The sequence below is a fragment of the Mobula birostris genome, chromosome 31 (genome assembly GCF_030028105.1).
Source record: "Mobula birostris isolate sMobBir1 chromosome 31, sMobBir1.hap1, whole genome shotgun sequence".
Classification (NCBI taxonomy): Eukaryota; Metazoa; Chordata; class Chondrichthyes; order Myliobatiformes; family Myliobatidae; genus Mobula; species Mobula birostris.
The window spans coordinates 9,210,513-9,235,125 of NC_092400.1; the positions used below are offsets into that span (position 1 = coordinate 9,210,513).

Below are 24,613 nucleotides of genomic sequence, written 5' to 3' on the forward strand. Positions count from 1 at the left end.
GCTGATATCAACCAGCAAATATGAGTAAGGAGGTTGTTTTCAGATTGGCAATCTGTAAACTATGGAGCACAACAGGAACCAATGCAGAGATAACAGCTGGTTTCCAGACCTGTCAATGATTTGAAGGAAGGTAGCAAATGCAGATGATACAAACATCAAGGAGATGGCAAGCAGTGAGAACAATACAAACAGTACACAGAAAGATACTAACAGATTAAATAAGTCGGCAAAATGCTGGCAAATGGACAATAAAGTGAGAAAATGTGAGGTTATTCACTTTGGAATGAAGAACGATGCAACAGTTTGTCATTTAACTAGAGAAATACTGCAGAAAGCTGCAGCAATAAAGGACTTGAAGGTCCTTGCACAGAAATGACAGAAAGTTAGCATATAGTTACAGCAGTATTTAGGGAAGCAAATTGGATGCTGGTTTTAATTTCAAAGGGGATGGATAACAAAATTAGGAAAGTCTTACCACAGTTGGAGTACAAGGTACTAGCAAAGTCTATACATAAATTATTAGAGTCATAAAAAAAAGTACAGAAACAGACTCTTTGGCCCATCTAGTCCATGCCAATCCATTTAAACTACCTACTCCTATCAAAACGCACCTAGACCACTTACCTCCATATCCCTACCTCCATGTACCAAAACAAATTTCTCTTAGATGTTGAAGTCAAGCTTGCATGGAACACCTGAGCAGGCAGTTTATTCTACACTCTCATGACCCTCTGAGTGAAGAAGCTTCCACTCACATTCCCCTTAAACTTCTCACTTTTCACCCTTAACCCATGACCTCTAGTTGTAGTCCCAGAAACCTCAGTTGCCATTTACTGCTTCAAATAAAACCACTCACTTCATTCCCTTTAGGTCTAACTTTCATAACATCTCTCCTTATCTTCAATGGACTTGCCTGTTAATCACAAACATTCTGTGTTCTCCTTTGATCGCCTCACTACAACATTAACACTTTCTTCTCTTGCAAATTACTTTTCTAAAAATTGGTCCTTCCTGTTCCAAATCCTGAAGTCTTCATCTGTTGGTTTCTTCATGTCCATCATCTACTAATTCTTTCAACTTACACATTTCCTTATCCTGTTAGTGTTACCAAACAACACACTACCCTACCCATTAAATCTTTCCACTCCCTATTCCACATCTTTATCCCTGTCCCAAATCAGAGACTTTTTACCGTGCCCATGGTCTGTTCTTTATCAAATTACGGTATTGCTTTGCACTGTTTTAACTATATGTTAAAATTATGTAGTTTTTGTCAGTTTTTCAGTCAGTTTGTCATGTGTTTCTGTGATATCATTCTGGAGAAACATTGTATCATTTCTTAATGCATGCATTACTAAATGACAATAAAAGAGGACTGCGTGTCCTCATAATCTAATCTAATCTAATCTAATCCTAAAACCTCCTCTTACACATCATCACTGTTCAGTTAATTCCCATACACCCTCCCCCTTCCTTTAGCAAATTCTTCAATTGTAGCAGGTGAACCATGGACAAATAACAATCTCACTCAGTTAATGATTTGGTACTCTTCCACAATGAATAGCAGAAGGAAGAAACGTGAAACACGCAAGATGGCAAGGGTACAGAGTTTACATAATATGTTGCACTTCAATACCCAATTTTTAGACTGGATCTCTGGTACCATCATTGGCCAAGGTGGCTCCATTCTGAAGGGCTTGACTCTTACTCTTACATTTAATCAGTTCCTTACCAATCTACGTGATGCAGACATGTCTGTCCACAGCTTGGAAATTTCATAGTACTATGCAGTACAATACTACTGCATAGTACTTGTTGGGACAAAGTCCTACTTACACATTTAAAAAAATACAGGCTTATCATCTTCCTGAATAGGATAACTTCATAACAGATGTAATAATTCAAAGTTTGATATTCAGAAGGCACCTCACGCATGTCCTGCAGGTGTACTGTGTTCCCTCTCAATTTGTATTGTGATCCAGTATACAGTATTCCTCATAATAGTCAAACAAGGAAATTAACCTTAATTAAAAAGGCAGAATGTTATAGCATGCCAAAAGAACATAAAGATGATTCTGCAGAGGACTAGATCCATATCGCTACACCAGAAAGCTGAGAATAGTGCATTTGTCCAAAATCCAAAATTTGTCCAAAATTCAAGGCTGAGGACAATTTTTCTCTTCACTTAGAGAATATGAGAGTTACACAAACAAGTGAAGAAGGTAAGCAAAAGCAACATAACATGAGATACAGTGTTAAACAATAATATGAACAGTGGATAATCTGGGGGGAAAAAATTCAGAAAACAGCACACTCAAGCATTTATGTAAAGGATAGTAGTTCAGGTCAAGGGATATTTTCCAGTTCTGATGAAAGCACTTGGCCTGAAATATTAGTTTAGTTTTCTATCCACAGATGCTGCCCGAGCAGGTGAGTGTTTCCACCACCTCTGTCTTTATACCATCAACAATGGATCAATGCGGTACTCTGCAGTTCCACCACAGCCTGTTATGAAATGTAAATGACAACAAATAAGAGAAGGAGATTTCTTTAATACCCCTATGCTCAAAAGAAACAGAGCGCGCAACCCGTGCCTACAGCTTTTGCAGGCTATCTTAGTTTACAATCGAAGGGCCAACATCATAGAAACTAGCTACCATTCACTACATGCATTTTGTTTTCTATGCATTGGATGCAGCAAATCTACAAGTATTTTAGCTTCTTATGTTCTATAAATGAACAGTAGACTTAGAAGCAGGAGAAGGCTATTTGATATTATGTGCCTGCTCGACCATTTAACAAGATAATGGCCAATCCTGCATCTTGCCCACCTTCTTGTCCAATCCCCAAATACCCTGATTCTCTAAATGAAGAGAAAAATCAATCTCAGCCTTGAACGTAGGAAGGATACATGATAAAGCATCCAGTTATCAGAGGTAGAGGAATCGAAATACTTACAACTCACTGATGGTCTGATTAGTAAATTTGTTGACTACACATAAATAGTGTTGTGGATAGTATTTAAGTTTGCCAAATGAAACACCAGGATATAGATCAATTCAAAATTTCGGTGGAGAAATGGAAGATGGAGTTTAATCAGAAAAGTGAGAGGTGATACTGTCAGGGAGGTCAAAAACAAGAAGAAAGTATACAGTAAACAGCAGGACACTTAATAGCAATGATTTACAGAGGTATCTCGTTGTACAAGTCCATAGCTCCTTGAAAGTGGAAACATAAGTGGACAGGGTAGTAAAGAAAGCAGATGGCATGTGTGCCTTCACTGGTTAAGGTACTGAATATAAAATTTGGCAAGTCCTGTTGTGTATACAAGTCATATATAAAGCTGTAGTTAGGTCACTTTTGGAACATTGTGTGTAGTTCTGGTTACCACACTATAGGAAGGATGTGGAGGTTTTGGAGAGGGTGCAGAAGAAGTTTACCAGGAAGTTGTCTGGAATACAGTGTATTAGCTATCAGGGATGTTGGACAAATTTGAGTTGTCTTCGCTGGAAGATCAGAGGCCAAGGCTTGACCTTATAGAAGTGTATAAGATTATGAGAGGCACTGTTAGAGTAGGAGTTAGTCTTTTTCCCAGGGTAGAAAGATCAAATACCAGAGGGCATAGGTTTAAGGTGAGAGGATAAAAGCTTAAAGGAGACGTGTGGAGCAAGACTTTTACACAGAGCATGGTAGATGTCTGCAATGTGCTGTCGGGGAGGTGGTGGAAGCAGACATGATAGGGAGATGGGATTTGTTTAGATCTGCATCATGGTCAGCGCAGACATAATGGGCTGAATAAAGAAATCAGTCCTCAACTGTGCCTTAAAAGGTCAACACCAGATCTGCAACTCTATCTCCTAGATCTAAATTCTCTAACCTTGGGCCCACTCTGCTAACCTTGTACGTCTAAATAAGAATATCTCTCATCCTTCAAAACTCCAGGAGTTTTGACCAATGTAATTAAACACTCCTGTGTCCCAGGATTGAATCGTGTGAATCTGTGCGGCGTTAATTTCAAGTACAACCAGGAACCGGGACTGGAGTTTTCTGTAAGGAGTTGGTATGTTCTCTCTGTGGCCGCATGGGTTTCCTCCAGGTGCTCTGCATTTCTCCACAGTCCAAAGATATACCGGTGAGTAGGGGAATTGGTCATTACAAATTGAGCTGTGATGAGGCTAAGTGGGTCGTTGGACTACAAGGCTCATTGGGCCGAAAGGGCCCATTCTACGCTGTATCACTAAATAAACACTGGGGAAAGTTTCAACACTTAAGGCAGCAATCGTCCAAGAGTTATAGGAATGGACAACAAATGCTAATCTTGCCAGCAATACTTACATCCACAGAATTAATGAGTGAATGTATATTAATAAAATCTTTAAAAGGAAAGCAAATAAATAGCTGTTTGAGAAATTAATTATTTTTTTTAAAAGAGTGTGCAAAATAAATACAATCATTTCTGTGCTACTTGAAGAACAGAAACAGCAAACCTGAAAAATAAACACCTAATGCAATTCAGGAATTGGTATAGCTATGTCTGAGTGGTTAAGGACAGGATTTTCAATATTATATTCATAAAAATAAACCATTGATAGTTCGATGCAAATAGGTTTGATAAACCAAATCCCTTTGGTCGTAACAAGTCAGTACATTTCCAAAAGCAATTAACTACCTAAAGGTTTTTGAGACCTTTCAATATAAAACATCATTCTCTAAATTTTAAGTATTATTCCTTTATTGATTTTAACCTTTCTCCTAAAAACATTGATGTTTGTTTTTTCTTTAAGATGCCCGCTCCACAAAATATTAATCAATCTAATGGATGCTGATAGCATATAAACTTCTTGATTTTTTAATAATGAGCAGATTTATATAAAGCCCCATATAATGCAATATCACATTCAGCCATGACTGAAAAAGTGTACACATGAGAAATAATAAAATGTAAACCCACCAGTTTCTGAAGTTCAAATTGGCATGCATTTTGCCAGTATCCTTTCTCATCAGTGGATTCTAATCTTACTTGATAACTCGAGGAAGTTGCTATTACAGCACTATCTGTTGCTACAGCCATAGCCTGTATGTCCTGGCTATGCTGATAATGATGTATTGGCTCTTGTGCAAGAACCGTGCTCCATACATCAACAGCACCTGCAAATGAGGATAGGAGAAAATTATACAACTATGACTTTTGCACATAAAATGTGAGTACATTTTTATTTTTAAAAATAGTCTTCCACAATTATGTTTAAAGCCATTTCACCTCAGTGTATTCCGTCATTCAATAATTGATTTTAATTTAAAAAATGTGTACCATTACTCATATTACTGGGGAAATTTCATAGATTGAAATTCACAGTGCAGCAAATTGAGCACACACATTAATCTAGCTCAGAAGTGGCGTGAACATCATGTTTAATATCAGGCAGGTGATGAAACTACTGCAGGACTCAATAGCTTTTAATCCTTTTATTATATTATTTGCATTATTGGCATGGATATCTACATATGGTTTGCAGATTTTACATGACATAAAAATCAGAAGGTAAAGATAGAAATTAGAAAGACTAAGCACATGGGAAAATGTGAAAAATGTAACATCATCTATGTTGTACTACACAGAGGGCATTCTGAAAGATTAAAAAGCTGGCAGCGTAAGTGACTTGTGGTCACTATACATAGTTTATTTAAATGTCTGAAGTATAGAAAGTTACTGAAAAAAAGATTATGGAATTTTGATCTTTATATCTAGAGGATTAAAATACAAATTTGGTAGACGTTATGCAGCTTAAGGTCTTAAGAATGATAAATTGCTCCTTGGAGGGAATGGCATTGGAAGATTCCAGAATGATATCTGAACTAACATACAAAGGCCAGTATCAGCCTCAGATCAGTTGATAGTTCTCTAAACTAAATTACTCATGAGTTCAAGTCCCACTTCAGAGAGCTGAGCATAAATATCTAATATGCATAATAATTCCATTAAAATTTATAATAATATAATAAATGGGCTATATTTAAGTAAAATATTGAGGGAACATATTATCACTAGAAATGCCATTTTTCAGATGAGATGTCAAAATAAGTTTCCATTGCCCTAAGCAGCTTCAAAGATCTTTGAAGCACACACAAAATGCTGGTGGAACGCGGCAGGCCAGGCAGCATCTATAGGAAGAAGTACAGTCAATGTTTTGGGTCGAGATCCTTCGTCAGGACTAACCGAGGAAAGAGATAGTAAGAGATTTGAAAGTGGGAGGGGGAGGAGTAGACCCAAAATGATAGGAGAAGATAGGAGGGGGAGGGATGAAGCTAAGAGCTGGGAAGTTGATTGGCAAAAGGGATACAAGGCTAGAGAAGGGACAGGGTCATGGGACGGAAGGCCTTGGAAGAAAGCAAGGGGGAGGGGAGCCCCAGAGGAAGATGGAGAAAAGGCAAGGAGTTATTGTGAAAGGGTAAGAGAGAAAAAAAAGGGATGGGGTAAGAAGGGTAGGAGGGGCATTAATGGAAGTTAGAGAAATCAATGTTCATGCCATCAGGTTGGAGGCTACCCAGACGGAATATAGGGTGTTGTTCCTCCAACCTGAGTGTGGCTTCATCTTGACAGTAGAGGAGGGCATGGATTGACATATCGGAATGGGAATGGGACATGGAATTAAAATGTGTGGCCACTGGGAGATCCTGTTTTCTCTGGCAGACAGAACATAGGTGTTCAGCAAAGCAGTCTCCCAATCTGCGTCGGGACTCACCAATATAAAGCAGGCCACACCAGGAGCCCCGGATGCAGTATATCACACCAGCAGACTAACAGGTGAAGTGTCGCCTCACCTGGAAGGACTGTCTGGGGCCCTGAATGGTGGTGAGGGAGGAAGTGTAAGGGCATGTGTAGCACTTGTTCCGCTTACAAGGACAAGTGCCAGTTGGGAGATCGGTAGGAAGGGGTGGGGGGGACGAATGGACAAGGGAGTCGCATAGGGAGCGATCCCTGTGGAAAGCAGAAAGAGGGGGGAGGGAAAGATCTTTGTATCATTTTGGGGAACAGCAATAGAGTTATTCCCCCATACAATTTAAAAATGAAACCTTTCAGAAAAGATGTTAAGTAGTATTTGTCTGTATAATAAATAGTGATAGATGTTTGGAACACTCTCTTGTAAACAGAAATTGAAAGTAGATTAATTACCAATTTTAAATTCTTATATTTCAGGTCTACAAAGATTCTCCCCATTCTGTGTGATGTTGATAACCACATTCCTGAATTTTTAGAGAAATTGCTTAGGATCTCTTGTTGGTGACAGTCACTATTGCTTGACACATCTCAAGCAAACATGAGTGTTGTCAAGGTAGTTATTTAGTGTCTACTACCTTTCACTGTTCATACTGCATTTCACCAGGCACCACACAACTGCAGAGCTTTACTTTAAATCGATTGGTTAAACTTAGTGGTTGTGCCACACAACATAGTGACAGAGGACATCCTCAGTGTCACATCAGGACATTGTCTAAACAAGTATTGCACAGTGATCAGTCCCATCAATACCAAAAGATACAAGTGTGACTGCTTTATCTTATAATTTTTTCACAACCTACCACCCCAAGGCAGCCACGCCTTCAGGACTAAGCCATCTTAGACAGCAGTTCTATCAGTAAGCCACTCTTGGAGATGATGCAGTAGCCTCCATAGTGTCTTTGGTGACATACTGAATCTCCTCAAACTCCTAATGAAATACAGTAAACAACAGGAAATCTGCAGATGCTGGAAATTCAAGCAACACACATCAAAGTTGCTGGTGAACGCAGCAGGCCAGGCAGCATCTCTAGGAAGAGGTACAGTCGACGTTTCAGGCCGAGACCCTTCGAAGGTCCTGACGAAGGGTCTCGGCCTGAAACGTCGACTGTACCTCTTCCTAGAGATGCTGCCTGGCTGAATGAAATATAGTCCCTGCAATGCCTTCTTTGTAGCTACATTGATATGTTGGGTCCACGGCAGATCCTCAGAGATACTGACACCCAGGAACTTGAAACAGCTCACACTTCCGTTTCTGACCCCTCCATGAGGACTGATCTGTGTTCCCTCCTCTTACCCTTTCTGAAGTGCACAATCAATTCTTTGGTTTTACTGACGTTGAGCATCTGGTGGGCATTGGTGGGCAGAGGAAGAATGAGGAATCACAATGGAAGAATTGCCTGGAACATATGACTGTCAATATAACCATATTGGTGCCCTAAAGTTTGATTATCAATAGACAATCTGTGTGCTTTTGTTTTCTCCACAATACAGATGAATACTGCGTTTTGTTGTAACACTTTGAAGGCTTTCTAAGGAAGTTAGGGGTTTAATCATGTTACTGTGCAGCTTGAGTAACATGCAAGTCAGAGCATACAAGAAAAACAGATTTCCTTCCCTTATGAATACGACCTAACCAAGTGGATTTATACCACCACTGACACACTAGCTCTTTGTAACAAATTATTTGACTAAATTAATTTAAATTTCACGGCTGCTATGGAGGGATTTGTACTACATCTCTGGGTTATAAATACAGATCTCTGGATATATAACTACACCATCTTGTTTATACATTTCTCCAATAATTTAGTATCCACCAGTGTTAAAAACTAGTTTTCAATGTTCAATGAAATGTTGAGACTTAAAAATAGAAAGGGACGGGTAAACATATCACACTACAATTAGTATTACACCTAGATACAAAACAGATCTTAAAGTAAACAAATTCATGGGAGAGACTGCACATATAACTGTTACCTGGGTGCTTCACCATTCGCAGCTTTATGGGACAGTGGCAAAGAGAAAGACATTGCTGAAACAAACTCATATGAATCCTCCACTGGAGTTTGCCAGAAGGCATATGGGAACATCTGAAGTCAGCTGGAAGGAGGTCCTATGGTCTGATGAAACCAAAAGTGAGCTTTTTGGCCATCAGACTAAATGCTATGTTTGGTATAAACCAAACACCACACATCATCAAAAACACACCATCCCGACCATGAAACATGGTGGTGGCTGCATCTTGCTGTGGGTTGCTTCACTGCAGCAGGCCCTGGAAGGCTTGGGAAGGTAGAAGGTGAAATGAATGCAGCAAAATACAGGAAAATTCTGGAAGAAAGCCTGATGCAGTGTGGAAAAGAATGTAACTTGGGAGAAGATTTGTTTTCCAGAAAACAATGATCCCAAGCATAAAGCCAAAATTACACAGGAATGGCTTAAAACAACAACATTAATGTCCTGGAGTGGGCAAGTCAGAGTCCAGATCTCAATCCAATAGAGAATTTGTGGCTGGACTTGAAAAGGGCTGTTCACTCACGATCCCCATGCAATCTGACAGAGCTTGAGCAGTTTTGTAAAGAATGGGGAAAATCTGCGGTGTCCAGATGTGTAAAGCTGATAGCCACACACACTCAAGGCTGTAATTACTGCCAAAGGTGCATCTACTAAATACTGACTTGAAGGGGTGAATACTTATGCAATCAATTATTTTGTGTTGTATATCTGTAATTAACTTAGATCACTTGGTAGAGATCTTTCACTGTTGTTCGGTGTTTTAAAAAAGCCAAATTAAGTCCACTGTGATTCAATGTTGTAAAACAATAAAACATGAAAACTTCCAAGGTGGGGGATGGGGTGGGGTGGGGGAAGAATCCTTTTTATAGGCATTGAATTTGGACACTATTACATAACCTACTAACATTTTCTACAAAGTAACTGAGTACATGAACTCCACACAATGATTTTTGCCTCTTTATTGTAAACTGCACCATTTCAGTAGTGCAATGACATCATTCCTAGAGCAGTGTAAAGGCATTCTCTGGGCAGCTCAGTTACTGTCTTATTTTACCAGTTCAACAAAAGAAAATGCTCACAGCTTCAGTCTTAAGTCCTTTAAATAACCAAAAGGAATCAATTTATAGAGTGAGAAATAAATGATAAACTGGCCACAAAGTAATTTTAGTATTCCATTAGTATGTACTCACAATGTCACTTCTCCTATACTGATCTCACCAGCTAAAATTCTCAGGAATTAGTAATGCTTAGACCAAAAATGACACTGAATGAGTTATTTTAAGAAAATGAAAAATCAGGCTCTCAGTTTAGACATTGTCCAGAGATCATATCTCATTCAGTCAACACATGGCACCACTATCAGTTGTGAGAGGTTCCACAATTTTTCTTAGATGGCAGTGATGTTTCATGTTACTTTTGGCTATTATCAGCAAACTCTAGATTAGCCGGGGTGTTTGGAAGCAATGAACCACTCGGGCACTTGTTTCACCATAAAACATAATCTGAATTATATACTCCCCACAATAACATAGCCATTTGTAAAACAGTATTTGGGAACAATTTTTTCTTTAAACATTGATCAGCAGAGTAAATCAGTTTTGTCATTTCAGACAGTGTTTTCTACAACCCTCCACCACGCTCAGTTCCAATTTAATCCTCACAGCTAATGCGTCTGATAATCTGACATTTCACTGATGGCCAGACATAATCAACTGAAGCCAAGTCTCGGTTTACAACTTAGCAATCAATAATTAATGTCTGTTTTGTGCCATGATACAGTTGTTGAAATAAATCACCTCCCTCTCTTTCTTGCTTATTGCAAAAGATCTCTAAACTCAAAGAGGTAGAATCAATATAAAATGCATTAATATAGATGGAGCAGGCAAAATCCAAGTGATTGCCTAAGCAAATCACAGGAATGAACAATGGATTTTGACTGAATATGATAACTAATGATTAAAGCATTGCAATGTATTTGTATTAAGAGATGTGCTAAAAATTTATGTGTGACCTCGAACCTATGGGGCAATACAGCAATTAATATATTTTCATACAGGATGAAAAAATTAATGCTGTCAGGCAAATCTTCTATCCTGCTCAGCAGGGACTTTGGTTTCTGGTAAGCTTCTCATCATCATATTATTATTGAAATCAGGTGTAATGGAAGCAGAAATAAACACAAAATAACATTGGAGATATTTGGAGGGTTAAGCAGCATCTGTGGGGACAGAAACAGAGATGACATTTCAGATCATTGATCAGAAATGTTAATTCTGTTTCTGTCTTCATAGATACTGCCTGATTTACTGAGTATTTTCAGCTTTGTTGTTTCATTTCTGATTTCCAATATTTACAATTTTCAGCTTTAAGAAAATAGATTTTGACTGATTCTAGGCTACAAGTTCTCTATCTGCCACGTCTTACATTGGATTTCACAAAGCTTTCAAGTTTCTTACAAAGCTAATACTGGAAGTGTGTGTGGTGCAGAATCAATCAGGTTTATTATTACTGACATATGTTGTGAAATTTGTTGTTTTGTGGCAGCAGTACAGTATATTCTGCAGATGTTGTAAATCCAGAGTAATGTATACAAAATGCTGGAGGAACTCAGGAGGTCAGGCGACATCTATTTTAAGGAATAAAGAGTTGACGTCCTGATGAAGGGTCTCGGGCTGAAACATCAACTCATTATTCCTTTTCATAGAAGCTGCCTGAACTGCTGAGTTCCTCCAGCATTTTGTGCATGTTACTATAAAAAATTACTAAATATTTAGTGCTAAAAAGTAACAGTGAGGTGGTTTTCATGGATTCATTGACTCTTCAGAAATTAGTTCAGACATTTAGTGCAAGAAAAATAGACACAATCAGAGACTAGTCCAGACATGCCACCTCTCCCAGAAGTTCCGGGAATCTCCTGCATATTGATAGTGGCTCCCCGATGCCCACAAATTATACACAATATCCCAGAAATCAATTTTTTTGAGAGGGAGCAAGCGAGAGCAAGAGAGAGCGTGCGAGAGAAAGCGACAGCGACCATGAGAGAGATAGAGATAGATAGAGAGAGCGAGCGATGGAAGAGTGTTCCAAAAAAAGAAATCATAAAACGTACGTCACCCCAGACTACACTAAAGTGTACCCCTGCCTCACAGGGGTCAAAAGTAATGAGAATGATGCTCGCTGCACTGTTTGCAACAGTGACTTTTCTATTGCCCATGGTGTTAAGACCGTAAAAGACATGTTGAGGTGAGTTTAACAGGTGTCATTTGTTCATTAGCATAGCTAACGTTATTTAAACTAGTTTGCTGGCTGCTAAGGAGCTACTCTATTGCAGACATCCCACCTCTCCCGGAAGTTCAGGGAGTCTCCTGCAAATTGGTGGTGCTAACTCCCTGAAATGAGTTTTTTGCAGGGTGGGATGTCTGCCAGTCCATAGTAGTGAAAAAGGTGGTCTGCAGTGTTATACTGTTACAGCTTAGTAGAGTGATTATGATTGGGTAAGTTAGATTCCGATATTTCGTACACCATTTATATGTTACTGTTCTCCACTCACTGTAGTGTTCCAAAGGAATTGCTGTAATTTCTCATTTTGGTAAACATACAGTTTTTTCTGATTTAATTGACTTTCCTTGCAATACAATTGACTGTTTGCTCAGAGTGATATGCCTCATGCAATCTCTGGTTCATTAGCTTGCCACAGTGTCGTCAATAGTCTGATTGTTTTCAGCACAATACAACTCTAAAAGAGCTTCACACTACTTTAACCATTTCAAGTGGTGTTTTGTTTCAGGATAGGTTTTTTCTAGTAGTTTAATTCTGGTGAGGACTCTCTTTTCACTTCATAACAAGTCAACAAATGAATTAGGGCTTGAAGAATCAAAGTGCGTTCAATCCTGTGCAATATACAGTAACACAAAGACCATCCAAGTGCAACACAAGGCACTAACTCCAATACAAAGTATTTGACAAGATTTCAATGAAAAATGAACACATGTATTTTAACAATATTAACATACAAATGGGCCATGAAACTCAGGTTTGTGACTTCTGGAATCCCAAAGGATTCTCCTCCTTTTGCTTCATAAATCTCTTTCTAAAAACATATAAATCGTTCTTGCCAAACTAATCAATGTGAACAATTCTTAGATTTTTAAAATGGTAATTTTCTCCTTTCTATTCCAATCTTTCGTTGATTCTTTTTCTTCCTCAAAGCAATCTGTCTATTCCCATTGAATTTTCTATATTAACATCCACTCTAATTCACCTTTATTTTCTGTTATTTTTCTCGCTCTTGCTTAATCCTTACAACAGGGTCACGGAAATGCACAGTTGTTCCCACTCATTTATTTTAGTCTTTTCAAAGCATTATAAGCTTGCATTTCCAATAACATTTCAAGAAGGGATGCAGGCAAAGGGCCAACTATCATAAAATGCCATGTAATACTATACTCCAGCAAGGTCTGGCTCTTTATTTCACGCAATGGCAGGAAGCTCTTTAAAAGCAGGTCAAAATGGATTCAAATTGTATATTTAGACTAAAGAGTAATCTTGCAAGAAATTTTTCTTGAATATCCCTAAAGGGTAACTCCTATTTCCCCAAATTTTTCCATACATGGAAAGATAACCTCAGTACCTCAGATGGTCCTGAAGCGAGTGAAAAGTAAGGCTCCAGTGGCAGTTAGGCTTCAAGCAATCTAATTGTGCCACATTAACAGGTCAGAACAAATCTCACCTGCAAAACTCCTTTGGAAACCTTCAGCAAATAGTAAAGCCTTGTCCCCAGATTTGCTGTCCGATAAGACCATTGGCCACTGAGATATTTAAACAGTATTAAAAATGAATTGAGCCATTTAAAATGTATACGCCTATAAAGACTTGCATAATTAAAGATACTAATATCCATCGAGAAGATAGTGATGAAGCAGTTGCCTTAAAGTGCTGCAGACTTGCTGGTGAAGGTACTTTCGCAATATTGCTGGGGAAGGAGTTCAACCATTTAGATCCAACAATGATGAAAGACAGCAATATATTTCTGAGGCAAGGTGGTGTGTTACTTGGAAAGGAACCTGCAGGTTGTGATGTTCTCATACATTTGTTAACATTGTCCTTCCTGTACAGCTTAAACACGAGGAATTCTGCAGATGCTGAAAATTCAAGCAACACACATCAAAGTTGCTGGAGAACGCAGCATCTCTAGGAAGAGGTACAGTCGATGTTTCAGGCCGAGACTCTTCGTCAGGACAGGGTCTCGGCCCGAAACGTCGACTGTACCTCTTCCTAGGGATGCTGCCTGGCCTGCTGCGTTCACCAGCAACTTTGATGTGTGTTGGTGGTAGAGCTTATGGGTTTGCTTAGTATTACGGATGTAGCCTTGGTGGGTAACCGCAATGAATTTTGCAGATAATGCACACTGCAGCCACAGTGTGCCAATGGCAAAATAAACCCAAACGACTACTTTAAACATTCCAATCAACTGGGCTGCTTTGCTGTAAGTGGCATTGAACTACTTATTTTTGGAGTTGCACTCATCCAGTATAGTACAGAATATTCCATCGTGCTCCTCAATGTCTGAAGCAGTTGTTAGACTCTCTCTTGCTGTTTGGCACAAATTATATTTTCTTGAACTGCTTTGCTAATGATTGCAAGTAGATTAATTGGACAGTAATTAGCTGGAATCGATTTGTTCTACATTTTGTGGCAAGATATACTCATGCAAATGTTCACATTATCAGCTTGATATGAATAGTGCAATGATACCGGAATAATTTGGATTGAGGTGCAACTAGTTTTGAGCTCAATACATCATGATCTACTCCAACTGCCTTTGCTGCATCCTGTGCTCCTAGATGTTCATTGAAGTCACCTGGAGTGCATCGATGTGACTGAAGACAAACTTCTATGATAGTGGGATCTCAGTTGGAAATAGAGATGTCCTGAGTGAATGAGCATTTGTTTGAACATGGTTCTAAATACAACTACATTGTTTTTGCCACTCATGAACAAGCTTAACCTGATGCCGGATTGAAGAGCAGAATTTCCACAACAAATACTGGGTAGTATTAAGCAGCATGCTCAATAAAGCACATTCAGAAATTGCTGGCAATTGACTTCACTTAAACAGATTGTAATGTTTAAACAAATGAAAGAAACTGTAATAAATACTGCAAATAAAATAAACACTGCATTTTTGTTTAAAAATTTAATACCTTAGCCAGAATAATTTAATACTGCAATCTATCACTTAGGAGCACAACAACTACATGGAAACACTGCTACAGTTTAAACAGAATATAATACTTGTATGATTAAAATGTTGTAAACTGCAGTCACAATTTAACATATGAGTGAAATATTTCTTCATGCAAAATTGTGTTTTTCATTTCTTATTTTACATTACCGAATATCTATTGTTAATACCACAATCAAAAATAAGCACATAGCAAAATGAAGAAGCACTTTATTGCCCATCTCAATTATTGACTACAGTATATCTTAAAAAATTATTGCCTTGAAAGAAAAAAACATTAATAATCAAGGAGTTAAGCACTTGCAATTCCTCAAGATCTGACTCACTGTGAGCTTTATATTGTGTATAACATTTAAACAAGACCCTGATTATTGAAATATATATATATATATGTACAAATTTACTATATTACTTATGTGGGCCTCATACTGCAAATTGTGATTAAACAGTACAAACAATTTTGTTAAAAACTATGGACATGGAAAAAAAACTCATAACATAATGGCCTGCAATCTCACCTAAGCATTGACAGTTCAGGAATTTGGAACAAAAGCAGAATACTGTATGTAAAAGTCTGAACAAATGTTGCACTGTTAAGTCTCGTCAACAGTGCTGGACTGTGCTCCACTGCTCTACTCATACTTAGCATCCATGTTAGAGAAATTTGCAAAGACTCAAATTGTTTGACAGCTTTAACAGCCAGTAGGTGCAGCTTTAAAAGTGAGGTCAGTGGAAAGGCAATCAGCAACTTGGGCCAATGAACATCCTTGTATAAATTTTAGGTCAGTATTTCTTCCATCTCATCCATCAATGTTGTGCAAACTACAGGTATGTTCTTTGCTTCATGAAATGCCATACTCCCAGACATGTTCATTTTCTCCCTTCATACCACGGTGTATACAATGCCTTGTGAAGGCATTCAGCCCCCAACTCTTTGTTCAAATCAATGAGTATTACAACCAGGGATTTTGATCAACTTAACTGAGAATTTTTATTGTGAATCACATGTTCCTTTTTCATAGTACAGCACCCCCTCTCCCCAAAAAAATCGGGGAAAATAGTAAAGCATGAAAAACTAAAAATTCAAAAAATGAAATGTCAGCAGTTTAGAAGTATTCACCCCCCCTTCCCCCCATTCAGTACTTGGTTGAACCACCTCTCGGAGCTATTACAGCTAATAGTCTTTTTGGACAAGTCTCTATTAGCTTTGCGCAATGTGATAGAGCAAGATTTGCCTATTCCTCCTTGCAAAATTGCTCAAGGTGTGCCAGGTTACTTGGGGAGCAGCAGGGAATAGCAATGTTGGGGACTTGCCAGGGGTGTTCAATCAGGTTTAGGTCAGGACTCTGACTGGGCCACTCAGGACATCAATTTTCTTTATTTGAAGTCATTGTCCTGCTGAAAGATGAACTTCCTCCCTAGTTGCAGCCACTGACTTCTGCAGTTCACACAGAGCAACAGTTGGCATCATAGTAGTCTGTCTTACAAGTGCCATTCTTCTCCAGCAATTAAGTTTAGAGGGGCAGCCTGACCTAGGTAGTGTGGCTGTGGTTTTATGTTTTTTCCACATTTTCACAAAGGACTGCACTGAGCTCCGAGGTATGTTCAGTGTCTTTGTGATGGTTTTGTACCCTTCTCCAGATTTATGCTTCTCTATGATCATTTCCCTGACTTGCCTTGAATTCTCTTTTGTCTTCATCTTGGTTTGGGCTATTGAAAATCTACCATTATGTTGGACCTTACAGAGAGGAGGAGTATTAATTCTTACCGATTCCTTCAAAATAGGTGAGTCTCCAATTTTCTACATTAACAAATTGGGTGAGTTTGTAAGGTAATATACAATATTGCACCAGAGGAAAGGTAGTGTAGTGATTACAAAGGGGATGAATACTTTTTCAGCCTCATAATTTTGTTTTTAAAATTTTAGTAGACTTGTTGATAAGTTCTGGAATTTTTCTTCTGATTTAACATGATACACGTTTTGTAGCTAAGCAAAAAAAATCCTACTTCAATATATTTTAACTTTAGAAAATGAGACAGTAAAATGGGAAAATAGTTGGGCTGAATACTTTTCCAAAGCACTGTATCTAGTAGGTGTCTGAGCTGGAACCATTTGTTTATCCTTCTCAACATCCTGCCAAAATACTTTACTTTTGTTCTGTTATTTGAATATTATAAATATACTTCATTGCACAAAGTAGATTTTAATTTAAACTGGCACTCATGAAACACTCTTTATTGGTTTCCTGTGTCACAAAGAAATTCAACCCAAGTAACAATATTTTGTAGCTTAAAATAAAAACAAAATATTGGATCATCTTTTTCTGCAACATGGGCATAAGAACAGGAGCAGAAATAGGCCATATGCTCCCTTTAAGATTATGGGTTAGTTGCTCTCAGCCTCAATTTTTGCCAACTCCTTAAAACATCTGAACGCTAGACACAAAACTTGGCCTTCTTCACTTTGAAAATATTCACAGCACTGAGGATGAAAATTCAAAACATTCATGACCTTCTAAGAGAAGAAATTTCTTTTCATCTGCATCTAACATAGGCACTCATTATTCTGAATTATGTGTGAGATTACTCAATTTGTTTTTCCTAGAACAATATTTTTACTTCAGTAACCACTCTGGTGAATCCACTTGCAATTACCTCCAATATAGGAATGTCCCTCCTTAAATAAGGAGAGGAAAGTTGTAAGCAGTACATGACAGGTATCCAAAGTTAACTTTGTGTTTCAATCTGCACAGAGGCTGCCTTATTTGTTAAATTTCTCTTGTATTTTCAATTTCAAATTTCCAGCATCCCCATTACTTTTTTTTTTATTTTCAGAAGTTGTTAGACAAAATGCTCTATGGTTTCCAGTTTCTGCAATTTTCAGGTTTGTAAATTGCTGTAGTAAAAACACTATTGATTAATCAGCATAAAAACTGAAACTATGCAAACCTTTTGGTCAGAGGTAGTTAATTAGAACGTGTTGCATTCTACTTCATTTGATGTCATAGTTTCCTTAGATTTATTGGACATGATTTTGCTACTTAAAAGTCCAGGTTATCGTCCTTAATTAATCTATGTCTCAGAAAGCTCATTGACCATCTCTGATAGTCCAAATGGTCTACTGCTACTGGCTCATGCCCTCAAATATTCCTCACACTTGTGAGTGCATTCGTGAATCTTCAGTTGTGTGCCAATACTTCAACATCCAAGGATATTTGAAATTTCAGAGCTTTTTTTCCAACTTAATATACAAGTGAATGCCACCGGTTTTACTTAGCTGATTTAATATCAGCCTATGAAACTTCACTCTCCAGCTTGACACACAAAATACCGGAGGATGTCAGCAGACCAGGCAGCATTTTGTATGTGTTGCTTGGATTTCCAGCATCTGCGGATTTTCCCTTGCTTGTGAATCTCCAGTGCGTCCTCTCCGGTGATGAATATCTGTTATCTGTCAAGTTGGAGGCCGTGCACAATTCTGATTTGATGGAGGCAGATGTGAGAGCACGGAGGAACATCTGGAGAAACTTCTGAAATGCCTGCTTCGCTGCCGCTGCTACTGTGTGATCCGAAATCTCCAGAAGGGAAGGCCCCGAATCCTTGGCTTTGCCTGTTGCTTGGTGGCCGGGGCTGGGGTCGAAGCGCTCGGCAGAGATGGTGCTCGGTGCTCGGTGTCGGAGGCTCGACGTTTTCGGACGGACTCAAGAGTCGGACTGTGGTTGGGTGCTTACAGGATGCTGCATCGGCAAGTTTGCGGTGCTGGAAGCTCATGGCAGGGAGAGTTTCTCCCTTCTACCATCTGCGAGAGATGTTGGGGCTATCGGGACTTTGAGACTTTTTTTTTACCGTGCCCATGGTCTGCTCTCATCAAATTACGGTATTGCTTTGCACTGTTGTAACTATATGTTATAATTATGTGATTTTTGTCAGTTTTAGTCTTGGTCTGTCTTGTGTTTCTGTGATATCATACCAGAGGAACATTGTATCATTTTTTAATGCATGCATTTCTAAATGACAATAAACGAGGACTGAGTGTCCTCATAATCTAATCACTTCTATTCCAAATTGCACAGTTCTCCAGCTCAATTGACTTTCCTCATCATGGCATCATTCCCTTTCCTGTAAGACTCCAGAGATTCATCTCCACTATCCTTCAGAAAATATGTTTATGTCAGTCTGAAATGTTACTGTTCCTCATTGTATCTCTATAACCTTGTTCTGTACATGTGATTAAAAATAATCAGGGTCATTCTTTTCTCAGCAATACTTTGACTTTTATATGTTCAATCAAATACTATTTTGTTAATTTATGTGGCACTGTTAATCTACACTGTTTTATCAGAGCTCTAAGGTAAAACTTTTACGTGTAATTCCAAGGACAACAGGTATCTATTCAATTCCAGAGTTTTTATTACAATGATGTTTTTTGTAAAAAATAAAGGCAAAGGATTGTGGAGAATAGAAAAATTATTTTTTGTACTTCAGTAACTAGTTCAAAATTTAGACTCTGGAAAAACGACCTATTCTTGTCAACTGAACTTAATCACTGAAGTTAATATATTGCAAAACTGAATAAACAATCATGTTTACAAAGCTAGACAGAAGTTGCTATATGGCATGGACAGTAGGATCAACAAAATACTTCCAAGACTCTTTCAAAATAATGGTATCCTCTCAAGTAGTTCCCCTTCAACAGTTACTTATTACCAGCTTCCAAGAATATGTAATTAAAATACATATTTTACAACCATTGCATGAAAGATTTAAACTATTGTTTGCTAAAATCAGTACCTATTCAAGAAACACACATGAACTTCAAAGTGCAACTTCAGTCATTAATTTAAGACTGCAAAAAAAGTTGCCCTTCAGAGTAGAAATGACAAATTTCCCTTCAGTTATATAACAAAAAGATCATTAATGGAAAATGAAGATTAGTTATCTATATTAAGTCAACAAACCAGAAATAAAGTTACCATTTTCTGTGTTTACGTTGAGCTTTATTTCATGCTAAGCTATCCTACCTAGGTTACTCTGATCTATCCATGTAGTCTTTTCATTATCATTTCCAATTCATTGTTTGAGGATGAAGAGGGAAAGGTTATAAAACTTGCATTGTGGACTACCAAGGCTTAGCTAAAGATAAAATGTGCCAAAATCAAAATAAATTACTGATTGGTGATGTGATTTCTTTTTCTGTTTCTAACAGCAGGAAGCCAATTACCTGAATGATCTGCACCAGTACTACTGGTTACCTTTTATCTGGTACAGTACCTTCATTCCACTTATCAAAGTGAGGCAACAGATTAGAAACATCACATGAAACCACTATCACATTACAGCAACCACAATGTGTGACGCAACAGAAGCATATTTAGTGGCAAAAGATAAAATCATTTAAGAAAATACTGTATATACAATAACTTACAGCATACTTGTTTTAACTTATTAAAATGCATTATTCTGTTAAAATTGTGGATGAAAAAATTATTTGTTGGCAAAGAATGATTTCACACTTCAACAAAGAAAATTGACCATTTTCCTCTGTTCTTTAATTTAGATTTTATTGAAACTTACAACATCAAGTCAGCAAAAGATAAATCTGGCACAAGAATCCTGCTCTTAACGGTCTTAGTTATAGACAAACAATTCATGGATGTTGAGCTACAACATTCTAAAATTATTTCCCTGTAAATAATTAAGTATGGCCCTATTAACGTAAAAATTATAGGATAAAATTTAAATTTGATTCAATTAAGTAAATTAGAAATAAAAATGATTTTAAGCACACCAGAATCCATTAGCTTTAGTATGCTTTCATTATTAGTCCAATAACTTAGCCTATTACAGCCTGTATATTTAAGATGGTTTACTGTGATTAAATTACATGATTGAGGCAGGTCATTTGGGCAACTTGAGTTAGTGCCAAGTTTTTCTACTCTACTCTCCCTGCTTGCTCTCTCTCCCTCCCTCTCTCTCTCTCTCTCGAGAGAGAGAGAGAGAGAGAGGGAGGGAGAAAGAGAGGGGGAGGGAGAGAGGGAGGGAGGGAGGGAGAGAGAGAGAGAGAGAGAGAGAGAGAGGGAGGGAGGGAGGGAGAGAGAGGGAGGGAGGGAGGGAGGGAGGGAGGGAGGGAGAGAGAGAGGGAGGGAGGGAGGGAGGGAGGGAGGGAGGGAGAGAGAGAGAGAGAGAGAGAGGGAGGGAGGGAGGGAGCGGGAGAGAGAGAGAGAAAGAGAGAGAGAGAAGAGTATAATTTCAATGTTACGTAATGAAATTTCACAAATCTGAAACCAAATCTGACTTGTCTTAAACTTATCTAATTCAGAGAGAGGACGGGTGAAATCAGAACAATCCATTCCTCAAGGTTGGGGGGGAGGGGGAAATCAATTACAATATTTCACTTATCACCCCCATTTCTTCTGCTTTCCAAAATGAACAACCCTGCATTTTCCCAGGAAAACGGCCAGCAAAAGTGAAATAAGAATTTCTGTCTAAAACAATAAGTTCTTCACCTTCCCAACTTACTCTCTGTGAATGGAATCATTCTGCTGTTATTACCCTCGTGCAGCCCATTGACCCTGCCAAAATCAGTCTTCGCATTCTCAACCAACCTGTGGACTATACTCTAAAACACTCACAGAAATGTACATTTCTGAGCTTCCCAAGTAGATCTGTTATTATCCTATTTGGAAATCTACTTTCAGGGGCAGAAAATTAGATAAAATGTGAAGAGACACATATACAGTAGCCTAGTAATTAGAATGCTATTAAATTCTTTCAAAAGATATCATCTGGATTAGCTTGAAGATATTTGGCAAAATGTAATCAGTTTTAGTCATGCATGTATTCGGCTAATTTTAGATTAATAATTCTCATAGCGGCAAAAACTAACCCAAAATTCAAATGAAATAATTGCTGCCTGGTATGTGTGACATGCCCATAGCTCCAATGATTGCTCTGAAAGTCGAACCCTTTATTCGGTCCTTTATTAGCAATTAGCACCAAATAACTTATTCTCTTTGCTATTACCACTCCCCCATTAATGTGCCTAGTTACCATAATAAATGTGCAACACAGAATACATGGCTCCTACCGTTCTTAAAAGGACTGATAAAACATAATTCTGAAATCTTCTCAAGTATGACAAAAACTTGGCAGAAGGATTATTGGTCTGTTAATTTGGAGGAAATAAATCTACCAATCGATACATCTCAGGATCATTTATATAAATGAATGATAGAAGTTTTAAACACGGAATAGCAGGCTGATGGGCACTATTTAAAGGTATAAGACATGGAGAGAATGTATGTTATGATGGATATTAAAATACAAGTTAATTAGAACATTGTTAGCATCAGCTGTTAACATGAATTAACAATATCTTTTTTAAAATCCCCTATTAAGTATCTGATATGCCAGAAAATCCCATGCAATCCACTTAAGCCATGTATCATGCCGAATATATAGCGTGTCATCTACAAGGAAACAAACGGGGAAAAGCGGTAGAAATTAGAAAGAATGCTCAAGTTTGTAAAAACACGTAGCTTAATAACACAGAATTAATAAGCACTTATTCCTCCTTGCAAAAATTATTCTCAAAGAGTGAGTTATTACAGGGCTAATGTTACCCTAATAGTTAAGGTTATAATTCAGGCCTGTCCTATTAAGTCTCATTAAGAAGCAAAACTGAACGTTCAGTCATCCACCCATGCCTTGTGGCATGTTGGACTAGCCTGACACAGACACCAGACTGCATAGGAATGATGTGGTTTGAAGATTTCCATGACTAAGAATGGTATGCTAGAGGCAGTCTAAATCAGAAACACTTCCATAGAGAAGAACCAACAACCACATTTGGAATTCATCTTGGGCAAGCCTAGGAGGAATTGGTAACACTCACTTCATCCTGCAAATTTTAACACAGTAAGTATGTTGCAATACTTCTTACATAAAAATGGTCAAAGTATGTCAGAGAATTAAGATTTGTTTAATTATTAACCAATCATGAAATATTCAAAGTCAAAGCAACCCGTTAGCTTGAAAAGAACACAAGATGATAAATATTATCAAAGCTCCAAAATAAACATAATCCATTTCCTTTCAACGATGACATTTTTGGCATTTTGCCCTTTCATGTGTTTTAATTCATTTATTGCAGTGCAAGCTGAGGGATGGGTTGGAAGCCAATTTAACAAGTTGGTGGCTAGGATGTTATAACTGTTAAGCTGTCCAGTAGTTACATTTAAGATGATGCATTGGAGGCATATCATAAAGTAAATGCAAGTTATTTGCCAACAATTCTGTGCCAAATAACTTCCTCTGCTTTGTTTTTCTGCTAGAGCTAAAAAAAAAATTAAGGTATAATACACCGGCAAGACCATTTTAACCTTTATACCCTCTCAATACAGAAATCACTGATGGGATGAATATTTATTCAGTAAAGGAAAACACCCATCACCATTACTGAATAAACTACTCCAATTAAATACCTGAAATTACTTATTCTGAAGTAAGAAACTTATAAAATAAAGGCAATTTAGTTAATTCCAATACATTTCTAATATTTTTTCTGATCTTTATTACTTTTCTCTATTTTATTACTATGCATGATCCCTTGAGATCAATTTTGTTCCTTTTTTAAAGAAGTCTCCCAGTAAACTGTCAACACTACAGGGGCCAATGTATGTTCCTGTTAAAAAAAACATTTAACATTAAATAAAACCTTTTCTGAAAGCTGTTTCAGCAGCATCCTACCTACAAATCTGATCACATTACCTACAATAATACAAGACTGCCAAATTCAATACCAAAATGTATAATTATAACGAAAGAGTGTATTATATCGCCGCTTTGGAGCAATTCTCACCTCATCTCCCTTACACCCTGATCCCACCTTCAAGAGGAGTTTTGTTTTCAGTTGTATTTCTGAAATATGAAAGGTAGCTTTGCATCCCTTAGTCAGGTGCATCTTGTAAACAATTTGATTACTTCACAACTTTGACCAAATCTTCACAGCCTCTGTCTGCTGAATGTTGGTGATGAAATTATAGAATGCATAAATGTGTTTACACAGAAAAACAATGTTCACTTATACTAAATGGCTTTTCTTTGCTCAAATTGAAATGGGTTCTGCAGGCAGTCTCGTTACTAGAGACAAATGATGTGACTGTGTAGAAGTTGTCTGGCTGCTGAGCAGTGGCTCGCCGCCAAATACAGGCAGGCATAGAGCAGATGGGACTTGAAAATGGCCAAATCTCCATGCATTAGCTACATCTGCTCATTATCAAAACAACTCTGCCATTTTATCTAATGGTTCAACTAAAGCATTTTATTTGATTCATTTCAGCTACATTTTCACTATGCAATTAGTGATAAAATCAGGCTGGTATAATGCCAAAGTGTGGGAAAACAAATTTAATATGCAAGGGCACAAAAGTCACATACAAAACACTAACCAACAACTTGAGTGCAAAACATGTATCAAATATGCAATAACCCTTATCTAGTCAAAATGTTGATGGTATATTTACTGCCATATGGAAAACAGTCATACTGCATTTCAGTTCATTAATTTTACAAAT

General features: G+C 37.8%; 1 protein-coding gene across 2 annotated transcripts in view; it reads right to left on the reverse strand.

The window, feature by feature from the left end:
- fbxw8 (F-box and WD repeat domain containing 8) overlaps positions 1–24,613 on the reverse strand; it is a 140,303-nt gene that overhangs the window by 58,812 nt on the left and 56,878 nt on the right. For both annotated transcript variants that reach the window (XM_072247615.1, XM_072247616.1), the window contains exon 6: positions 4,952–5,148. In XM_072247615.1, the coding sequence (XP_072103716.1) occupies positions 4,952–5,148 (197 nt within the window). The remainder of the gene's footprint in view (positions 1–4,951; positions 5,149–24,613) is intronic.